Source organism: Protobothrops mucrosquamatus, unplaced genomic scaffold (assembly GCF_001527695.2).
Source record: "Protobothrops mucrosquamatus isolate PMUCROS unplaced genomic scaffold, P.Mucros_1.0 scaffold2209, whole genome shotgun sequence".
Lineage (NCBI taxonomy): Eukaryota > Metazoa > Chordata > Lepidosauria > Squamata > Viperidae > Protobothrops > Protobothrops mucrosquamatus.
Genome location: NW_015388301.1, coordinates 176,913 through 188,556, shown reverse-complemented (window position 1 = coordinate 188,556; position 11,644 = coordinate 176,913). Strand labels below are relative to the sequence as shown.

Sequence of the window (11,644 nt, the reverse complement as noted above, 5' to 3'; positions counted from 1 at the left end):
TGCTGCTGCACCGCTGTGCTGTTAACCGAAGCTTCAGTAGACTGGCCCCCTCCTTCGGCCACTGGAGATCAAGTTGACTGGTCACACCCTAGCCCTCCAGTGGAATGGGACCACTCACCCTGACCAACTTGGCCATGGACAAGTTGTCACAGAAAATGCCACGGCCATCTCCCTTTGGGAGAACTTGCCGCAGGACTATTCAACAAATACAAAAGTTAAATGAATTTCCAGTGGAACGGTGGCCAATAATAATAAAGAAAGTCCACCCAGAAATACAAGCGTGACAACCATTTGGACAAAAACGTGGTCACAAATAATAAAAGTCTGTTATTCTATTATTCTTCTACCCCAGAACATGACGCTTCCAAAAAGATGGTCCCAGAGTTATCCATCAAAATGTGTGATCTTTTCCTTCGCTTGTCCCACAGTAAGTTGCCCCATGGTGAGTTGGCATAGACCCCCCTCCTCCAGAGGCTGAATGGTCCAGTCCTTCTGTCAGTCCCTGGAGGGCGGTCAGCTATATTTAAACCATCAAGAAGTTGGAAGTTCCCGCTGCCACTAATTTTTTGCCCTTGAGCAAAATGGATTCTAAAGATGATGCAATGAACGAAGGACCTTTTTTTGTGTGTGTGGAAAATCTTCCATTTGTGACTTTCCCTATTGACTTTCCTTGTTGGAAGCTGGCTGAGAAAGTTGCAAATGGAGATCATATGATCCTAGGATACTTCAACCATCATAAATATATGCCATTTGCCAAGTTCCCAAATTTCCATCGTGTGACTATGGAGATTCTAGTATGGTCATAAGTGTGAGGACAGGTTGCAAATAACTTTTTTTTCAGCACCATTGTAACTTCCAACAGTCACTATATGAATGGTTGTAAATTCAATCCAGTTAGAAGATCATGGAAAACACACAAGAGATAAATCTTGTCCATTGTCTTCCCTAATTCAGGATATTTTACAAAGTGTAATGAAACATATTCTTTCGCTCACAATTGTGATCTCCCATTTTGTCTTTCTGCTTTATCTATCTAGCAGTGGAGGAAAAGATCACACATTTTGATGGATAACTCTGGGACCATCTTTTTGGAAGTGCCATGTTCTGGGGTAGAAGAATAATAGAATAACAGAGTTGGAAGGGACCTTGGAGGTCTTCTAGTCCAACCCCCTGCTGAGGCAGAAAACCCTATACCATTCCAGATAAATGGTTGTCCAATCTCTTCTTAAAAACCTCCAGTGTTGGATCACCCACAACCTCTGTTCCACTGATGAATTGTTCTAACAGGAAATTTCTCTTTAGTTCTAGGTTGCTTCTCTCTTTGGTTAGTTTCCACCTGTTGCTTCTTGTTCTGCCTTCAGGTGCTTTGGAGAATAGCTTGACTTCCTCTTCTTTGTGGCAGCCCCTGAGATACTGGAACACTGCTATCATGTCACCCCCTAGTCCTTCTTTTCATTAAACTAGGCGCACCCAAATTCCAGCAATCGTTCTTTATATGTTTTAGCCTCCAGTCTCCTAAGAGGGCAGAGTCAACATTGAGTGTAGAGTCAACGTTGATAAAGAGCTTTGATTCCATTCCAAAATACCTTTGGAGTTTCCGTGTCAATCATCTCCTCACTTCAAAACATGAGTATGACTTAACGAACAATGACCAAGCTTATACAGCCAGCATTCTCAGTCCTAGCAGGAAACTTTTTAAAAAATATTAGTCAGTTGGCATAAGGTTCCTCTTGTGACACGGATGATGATGAAAAATGCTTTCAACAGGGTAATCTTTTGCAGTCTCATGCTGGAACAAATCCAGTCATTTCCAGGTCAAAAAAGCTGAATTAAGGAGCTGGTTTACATTCTTTCACACTGGGTCTTCAGTATCTTCAGCCAACAGCTGAAACAAGGTGCTTCTGGATTGTAGAAGAAAGGTGTGGTCCAAACACTGGGCTTTTTTGAGACTTCTTCTTTATGCTTCCCTGAGCACAAAACACTTACACTTTGGAGAACTCATCAAAGTGTCTTAGTCCAAATTTATTTTATGCCCATATGTACAGTACATGCAAGTCGTATGAAAGTATGAGATCATTGTCGATTTCAGAAAAGGCAGGCACAGCCACACTTCTCTGTGCATTAATGATTCACCTGTGAAGATGGTTACCAGCATCACATTCCTGGATGTGCAGCTAACGAGTAGGCTGGCTTGTGAGAAACTGGTGAAGTGGGCACAGCGCCTGCATTTTCTGCGTCGCATGAGAAAAGCACATCTTCCTTCCCCTTTCCTGACTATTTTCTACAGGGGGACGATCGAGAGCATCCTTTCATACTGCATCACAGTCTGGTTTGGAAGCATCACTGCTTCAGACAGGAAGGCGGTGCAGAGAGTGGTGAGAATAGCCAAAAAGATCATTGGCAGTTCTCTCCCTCCCATCCAGGAAGTGTTGCTTGAGCAGGGTCCATAAGATTATTTGGGATACTACACATCCTCTTCACGACCTGTTTTCCTTGTTACCTTCTGGGAGGAGGGGGCTTCGTAGTATCCGTAGCAGAACATCCAGATTCAGCCATAGTTTCATTCCATACAGCATTAACCTTGTGAACTCTCAAGCTTCCTCCTTCCGTTATATATTCAAGATGGACAGTATTTAATATTTATTTGCTACGTATATGTAGGGGTGTGGGTCTATACATATGTTGTACATAGTATGTTTAGGTGTGTGTCATGTATGTGTTTCACTTTGAAATCGGGGAACTAAATTTCATTTTTGATGTGTGCCGTTGTGCCCACAGTAAAAAAATGACAATAAAGGTTATCTTATCTTATGATGATGAAGTGAAGGCAAAGAATTCATTTTGGATGAATACAGCTGATTTGTGGCCCTATACAGGTCATCCTCGACTTACAACAGTTCATTTAGTGACCGTTCAAAGGTACAACGGCACTGAAAAAAGTATCTTTTGACCGTTTTTCACACTGATGACTATTGCTGCATCCCCATGATCACGTGATCAAAAATCAGAGGCTTGGCGATATTGATGACGGTTGCAGTGTCCCAGGGTCCTGTGATCCCCTTTTATAAACTTCTGACGAGCAGAGTCAATAGGGAAGACAGACTCACTTAACAACAGTGTTACTAACTTAACAGCTGCAGTTATTTACATAACAACTGTGGTGAGAAAGGTCGTAAAATGGGGCAAAACCAGTGGTGGGATTCAAATATGTGAACAACTGGTTCTCTGTGTGGATGCTGCTTCCAGAAGTCTGTTCTGGATCTGGGCAACAAAAAATTAGCTACCGGTTCTCCTGAGCTGGTGCGAACCGGCTGAATCCCACCACAGGAAGGAAGGNGCTGAAACAAGGTGCTTCTGGATTGTAGAAGAAAGGTGTGGTCCAAACACTGGGCTTTTTTGAGACTTCTTCTTTATGCTTCCCTGAGCACAAAACACTTACACTTTGGAGAACTCATCAAAGTGTCTTAGTCCAAATTTATTTTATGCCCATATGTACAGTACATGCAAGTCGTATGAAAGTATGAGATCATTGTCGACCCAACTTCAGCTTGTTGAATCAAAATCATCTTAACATGTCTGATGGAGGTACATATCTCGGGGCTGGCATTTTGTTGCCATTGTTCTACAAAGTTTTTGTGTTATTTTTTTGAAGGGGAAGTATTGCAATAAACTGTCTACAACCCGAAACCTGACTCTAGAGAACTTCTAAAACAAAACAAAACAAAACATCAGTGTGATCTGATATGCACGGAGGGCGCATTCTTATTACCCACAACAAGGATAGTCTCCTATGTCACCCAATGAAACCCCATCACTTTTTTAATCCGTTGAGCTATGATGTTGCAATTGACCCACAAGAACTATAACCACTTCTGCTTTTGGCGAGGACAGATTTCCATCCAAAGACCTTTTCCTGCACCGTTCAGACAATAGCAGAGAATAAACCACAGGAGCACAGAGGCTCTCTGAAGTCCCGGAGAAAGACAGCTCTCCTGCACCAAGAGGTGAGACTATCCTACTTTTCACTCAATGGGGCTTTTAAGAGCCTAGTTGACTTCAAAGGGCTCTTAGTCAGATCAAAAAGAGCCTTAAAGTGTTTAATTTGAGCTTTATTCACATCGGTCGCTATTTTTTCTTTTGTCTCCTCGGTGGAAGAAATATTTTAAAAGGTGGTTTTTGCTACCCGAAGCTTCTGCAGAGCTGGTTCAACCACTGAGCGGGAGTTGCTTCAGAGTACAATTTTTTAGAGACATGGAAGAGCAACAACTTGCTTTTTAATTTGGCATTCTTGTGCATTCTTACTCTAAAAGATTTTCTGCTTCATGATCCAGAATAACTGGGCTGCCATTGAATATTATGCATGTTACCTTGATGGATGTAGAGATAGGGAAGATGACCTTGGTGGGGAAAAGCAGGAATCATTACATAAGGGAAAAAAAAAAGAAAAGCTAATGCATTTATTAAGACTAGAGCAAGAATTTAATATTCAGGTAGAGGGCTCCCTAATTTACTGAACTGTAAGAAGGATACAGCATAAGCAGCAACCATTCCCAGATTATATAATGTGAGATGGCACATGGATTTGCCATTCTGATAATTAGATATATGTATGTATATATGTGTTTTTCAAAATTTGGATTGCTAACAAAGAATTAAGGGAGAACTGGAATAGCCATTTCGAACTTTTTAGTTCTTTTCAACCAGACATACCCTTCTGAGATTCGAATCTGGGCTGTCTGCATGTTAGGCAGATCCTTTCTCCCATATTTGGGCCGACAGGGTGCACCAAACTCAAGATAATGTATATATGTATACATATAGGGGTATGTGGGGGGGGGGAAGAATCCAGAGAAACAAATATTTTGGGGAATATTAAAAAAGGCAGAATATGTTTCCCCAAAGGAATAATGGAGAAAATCTTAAAAAAGACAGAAAACAGCCCCAGAAACCAGCCCCAACCCCTCTCTCCCAGGCAGAAACCAGTTTTTAGAAATGCAGAAGTAATAATCCATTCAGGAAAGTTCGAGCCAGGAAGCTAGAAGCTAATGAAATTAGGAAGACAAAGAACCCTAAAATCTACATACCCCTACCCAAATTCTAAGGACAGGAAACATAATAGGATTAACCCACCAATACCAAAAGGACACACTCAGACTCAGGTCAAAGTACATGACACAGGAAATACAAAGCCTCAGACAGGAAGAACTCCAAATACAAAGACCAAAGGAGGCATAAAAGCCCACCACTCCCTGCTACATGTGGTCAACTTTCCCAGAGCCATCTTTCTGTCAGGCTCTGCTCTTCAATAAACCACAACCTTCTTTCTAAAGCAGTCTCCATTTTGATTATTCCCAGCTTGGACTGGACCCCGATGAAGATTTTCTTTCAACATGTGTATATACATGCATATATGTTTATGGCCTAGTGGTGAAGACGCTTGCCTCCCACTCAGAAGGCTGAGAGTTCAGTCCTAGGTAGTGGCAGATGTTCTCTCCTAGGGCGCCAAGAAAAAACATATCTACTGTGAACTCCGCGGGGTGTTAGGAAGGGCATCTAGCCAGTAAATGCTCATCTCCATTCAGTTGCCCTGACTCTACTGGGGATTACTGGGTCATAAAAAGGGAGTTTGTATGTATTATCAGAATGGCAAAACCATGTGCCATCTCATGTTATATAATCTGGGAATGGTTATAGGCACCCTCCTTTTTAATCCAGCAGGAATAATTTCAGAAAGGATAATTCAATCAAGTGAGCATCTCAAAGTGTCAAGGATGAAAGAGCGTTTTGAAATACTGTTTCTTTTCCAGCTGGAATTAGAGTCTTTTCACTCCTCTGATGTCTGCTTTGGGTCATTTATTTAAGTACTTCCTAAAGTGGTAATCCCTGGGCTCTTTGGAAGAAGTAAAAGTGATGATAAATCCTGCCTAAAATTTGCACTTTTGTGTCTGCTTTAACCCATGAATGTGTGCCTGATAATATTTTTCAGAATCCTCCAGAGCTTCTTACTCTTCCATTGCTTACAAGACCCTGAAATTTTCAAATCTAGAAATACCCCTTTTTCATTTTTCTTTTAAAAAGACATCTCCTGTGCCCTCCTTTCACATATATGCATGCTTTATTTTCTATCCACACCCATCATGTACGGTTAGAAGATTGGCATATTGTAAATTATATATTTAGAATGCTTGTATATAAAATGTTTATAACATATTATATATTTAGAATGCTTGTATATAAAATGTTTATAACATATAACTATGCAATTTGCAACAAGGAAGGCAAGACTTATGACTTTAAAGAAATCTTCAAGCCTCTTATGAAATCTGGGCATATATAAGGGAAATTCCTCCACTAAGCAGACACACAATTTCTAACTTCTTAAGGAACTTAATTACCAGTTAAGTTTTTCTTACAGTAAGTGACTTCAGAGTACATGTCTCTACATTCACTGGGGATTGGCTTGCATCCAAGATACATTTATCAGTAAACAAGCCAAAGACAATGGGTTTTTCATCTGAATAGGTATATTGAGAATAGCAGCTAGTGTGCTGGTAGGGTTACTCTTAGATGTTGCCAAACCATAACTCATTGCAGTACAAGTCAACCTTGAACAATTCTCCATTCTGTGGTCCAGGGATTATATTTAGAATTACAGCCCTAGAGAGAGATGAAATATAGCAAGCATAAGATTGGGATACATCTTATGCTTGCTAGTTTAAGCATGTTTAAAGGAAGGTGAAAAGATAATTTGACGGATCTTTATTTGTGGTATATTATAATGATCTCCAGTGATGATGTCCTCTTCCTCCTCTTCCTCTTCCTTCTTCTTGAAACTATTTTCAGGAAGTTTGATGGTCATGACACCAAAACATCTGCGAACAGTTTGCAACATGGTAGTGTTGGGAAATTCTAGGCTTCTAGGTCTGAATAGAAGCAGCTGAATGATATGATATATGGAAAAGGCTCATAACATTTACCATGTGGATTAGAGAGAAGTGAAACTGAGTGGTGGGCAATTCCAGGAGACCAAAGCAAGCAGACTTTCACAAAGTATGCACTAAGACTTTGGGATTCTGTGCTGCAAGGTTGGTGAACTACAAATCCCAGCTGCCCTAAAGGTAAAGAATCTTGGGGGATGCATGTTCTGAGGTCCATAATTCAGCCTTCACAAAAGGGCAGTTTTAAAAGGGGATTAGACAAACTTATGAAGGAGAAAACTTCTAATTACAATAATCATTTTACTACTTACAAGACAGACTAACTTATGGATAGTCCCTTGACTTACAACCACAACTGAGTCCAACATTTCTGTTGTTAACTGAGACATTTGTTAAGTGGGTTTTGCTCCATTTTATGACCTTTCTTGCCACAGTGGTTAAGTTGGTAAGTTAGTAACACGGTTGTTAAGTGAATCTGGCTTCCCCCATTGATTTTGCTTGTTAGAAAGTTGAAATAGCATATTCACAAGTAGGATTGCTTGGGCTATTAAGAAAGTTTAAGTCCTATTACCAGGACAACTCCCTAACAATCAGTAAATCTAAATCAAAAATCATGGTGTTTGGAAAACATCATGAGAGACATAGATGGCAATCAGATGGCAAACCAATTGAACAGGTTAACACCTTTGTATACTTAGGCATAACGTTTTCCAAGACTGGATCTTGGGCTTGCCATCATCAACGGAGCACACTTAGAGCAAAGGCTCATTTGAATCTACTGCTTAAATTAAAGGATCATAGTTATCCAGGGTCCCTCGTTCCATTAATCAGAGTATATAAAGCTAAGGTTACTCCTATGCTTTTGTATGGAGCAAAAGTTTGGGATATATACCCAATTACAACACTAGAACAAACGCAGTCCCAGCACCTGAGATGTATTCTGGGTGTATTTTAGCAACAGTTCCTATTACACAAAGAGGACAAGAGGGAGAGAAGAATGGAATCGTCTCAGATTTAAACTGGTGGGATTGGAGAAAAAGTCTAATATTGGACAGTCACTGTTGAGAAATCTATTCTGTCCCGTTGACTATCCATCCTTTCACCCTTTCGCTCACCTTGTGCACACTCTGTCTGAAACAACTGTGGAACTCCCCTTAAAGTCACATTCCTTTCCTCTTGTGACCAGAAGTGCCCATTTTGGTTACGTAAAAATAGAACCCACAGTCTGGATATTAAAAACAGGGTAAAGTTTTACGTATGATATTAGTTCCACTTTTCCAAAAGTCCTTATGCAAGAAGACTCTCTGGGATGATTTGTTTAATTTGGCACCCTTAAATCAGCTCTCTGATTTGCAGAAGGAATAGGTTGAAGGTGGGAAGGTGGCCCAAATAATAAACATAACAAATGGCAGTGTGAAAATCATGCAACGGAATAAACTTCCGATTTGATCGCAAATTTCATAGAAACCTACTCGGACCCTTTAAAAAATATCTTACAATGCTAAGGCAAGATCATTTGATCCCAAGCAACCTTCAGATTCCTTAATGCTGGCATTTTGGTGGCCAGTCCAGATATTAAGAGCTTTTCCTGTTCAAAAGTATTCTACCATTTCAGAATGATCCAGACTGTCTCTCTGCACTGCAGATGGCATGTGTTCTGATTTACTTTATTTGAAAAAAAATTAACATAAACAAAAACTACAAAGACTTTTAGCCTAATCTGTGCCCAGGCCGAGTGGCTTAAATGTCATATTCCTCCAACCTCAAGGAAAATTACATGTAGTGCTTGACTTACAACCACAATTGGGATCAGAATTTCTGTTGCTAAGTAAGGGTTTTGTTAACTGAGTCTTGACTGATTTAATAACCATTTTACCACGAATCATTGCAGTTGTTAAGGGAACCACATGGTCGTGAAATGGACTGGCTTCGAAAGGTTGCAAATGGTGATCACATGACCCTGGGACATGCTGGTTACCAAGTGCCTGAATATTGATGGCAATAGCACGTAGACTTATATACTGCTTCATAGTGCTTTTACAGCCCTCTCTAAGCGGTTTACAGAGTCAGCCTATTTGCCCCCAACAATCTGGGTCCTCATCTTACTGACCTTGGAAGGATGGAAGGCTGAATCAACCTTGAGCAGGTCAGGATCGAACTCCAGCCAGTAGGCAGAGTCAGCCTGCAATAGCAATAGCACTTAGACTTATATACCGCTTCACAGGGCTTTACAGCCTTCTCTAAGCGGGTTACAGAGTCATGCTATTGTCCCCAACAATCTGGGTCTTCATTTTACCGACCTGGGCAAGATGGAAGTCTGAGTCAACTTTGAGCGGGTCAAGATCGAACTCCTGGCAGTGGGCAGAGTTTGCCTGCAATGCTGCATTCTAACCACTGCGCCACCTTGCAGTGACCCTAGGGATACTGCAACAGTCTTAAGCGCAAGGACTGGATTGTAAATCACTTTTTTTCCCATTACTGTTGTAACTTTGAACGGTCACTAAACAAACGGTTGTAAGTTGAACACTTCTCCAAGAGGAGAAGAAACAGTTGTTTTGAGTATCCATCCTCTGATACTGCCCTGGCTTCAATATTCTCCCAAGGAAAAAGCTCATTCTCACAGTTTCTGAACCCAGGTTTACCTCCTTAGGCCTCTTGGGATCCTGTTGTTGACCACAATCTTCCAAAGAGGCTGAAGTTTCAGGGATGAGAAAATGGGTGGCCCCTTTGAGGCCTTCTTCCTTGGGCTAATTTCAACATCGTTGCTTTGGAAAGGTAAGAGCTGGTGGGAAGGTAAGAGGCTGGCTCTTGATGGCAGCCCTGGATAAGTTCTCCTTTCCAATGATGGAAATGGGACGGGATGTCTGTTACGGTGTAGCTGAGTGTCTTGTTTTCCACTCTTTGCAGGTGTGATACCTGACAAAGTGGAAGGGTATGACCTGAAAGCTCCTGATCATGTATTGGTAGAGGAAGGACTCTGTACCATTATTCCCTGCAATTTCACTTACAATAAAATTCATGCTACTCCCAGTGAAACATTGTATGGATATTGGAGGAAAGGAACAGACAATAAGAATGTTATCCAAGTGGCCAATTCTTATCAAAGGTCGCCTCAACATCACTTTCAACTCACTGGGGATGTGACTGCAGGAAACTGTTCTCTCCTCATCTTGAACGCCCAAAAATCTGATGCAGGGAAGTACTATTTCAGGATGGAAAAAAACCCTAACGCATGGTTTAGCTTTTACAGCTACGCTAATCCATCCCTGAACGTGACAGGTGAGTACCTGGAAAATTGTTTGGCCTTTGTCAGAAGCTCCAGTTTTCACCAGCCATTGTAAAATGTTATTATTAACACCCCTCCCTCTGTCGTTTTCTGTTCTTGTTTTAGCTCTGCTTTGATAATGCTTTTAAAATCATTATACAATGGGATTAGATAATAATTGTTTTATACATTGATTGGTTTCTTGGACTGTTGTGTGCTGTTCAGAGTTACTCTCTGGCCATATACATTTGGTTAATGCATAAATAAATAGGGTTGGGTTGGGGCTGCAGATAATAACCATAACATGCAGGAATAAAGCCACTACCAGATGAAGGAATTTCACTTCGTCTCTCTTTCTCTCTCTTTCACACATAGACACAAACCCAGAGAAAAGGTTTCAAGCAATATGATCCACACAGAGCCACAGAAGCATCGAGGGGTAGTGAAATGTTTCAGGATAGCATGAATGTTTCCTTAGTAATAGAGATAGATGCCCCCACCCCCATGGGATATAAGCCAGATTTTGGTTTCTTTTATTTATGCTAGTGGGATAAACCCACTTGATGTAATTTATAAACTGTGAGGTATAGAGTTGCCATGTATGAAAAGCCAGTTGTGGATTTTCTAATAAACCATGGTCAAAAGCAAGTGGGTCTTAGCATGAAGGTAAAAATCAGCAAAAGAGGGAAAGAAGCACTAAGACTTTTGATCAACAGCTCACCATTGAAGATCCTCCTGAAGAATCTTTTGTGATGTGTTTCCTGCCCTCGTTTTGCATTTCCTGGCCTGCTGGACCTGTAACTTTGCCCTTGTAGGTGGACACACCAAAGTTCTCAAAATTTGAAGAGGGCTTCATAGGGGATTCATGAGATGCTGACAGACATGGATTCATGCATGCCCCAAAGGTGCTTTTCTAAAAAGCAATTGGAGTTTCATGTTTCGCTTCTCCTCCGAGAAGCTTCTTCAGATGCTTCTTGGATGAGAAGATGCTTGAAATATAGAAATATAGAAGTTCTGCGGTCATTCCTGGTTGCATAAAATCTCGTACTCCAAGAGAGAATAAAATCTCAGTGGGGTCCATCTCACTTGAGAGGCATTTGGGAAGGAGCCTGAAGATCAAGCCCAGTGGATAGGTAAGAATGTATGTAGTCTTGGAGTAACTTTCTTCTGATTCCTCTCTTCTCTTCTTAGAAAAACAACCACCAGAAATACAGATATTGGGGAAAGTGCGGGCAGGAGATCATACAAACATCACCTGTGCAACCTTCGCAAGCTGTAGTCGGATGCCTCCAAAGTTCACCTGGAGCGGCTTTCCCAAACCTATCAACCCTCATCTGCAGCTGAACGGGATCCAGATTTACAGCACTGTGCTGAATTTCTTACCTTCAGTTGCAGACCACCAGCGGAATCTCACCTGCAGGGTCAACTACGCAAATGAGAG

General features: G+C 41.1%; 1 protein-coding gene across 1 annotated transcript in view; it reads left to right on the top strand.

Moving 5' to 3' along the window:
- Positions 1-3,768: 3,768 nt before the first annotated feature.
- Positions 3,769-11,644, top strand: part of LOC107295069 (sialic acid-binding Ig-like lectin 16) — a gene marked incomplete at its 3' end in the record, with an annotated part of 10,907 nt that continues 3,031 nt past the window's right edge. Inside the window, exons 1-4 of the mRNA XM_015824360.1 lie at positions 3,769-4,004; positions 9,589-9,713; positions 9,846-10,217; positions 11,395-11,643. Of these exons, the coding sequence (XP_015679846.1) occupies positions 9,653-9,713; positions 9,846-10,217; positions 11,395-11,643 (682 nt within the window). The remainder of the gene's footprint in view (positions 4,005-9,588; positions 9,714-9,845; positions 10,218-11,394; position 11,644) is intronic.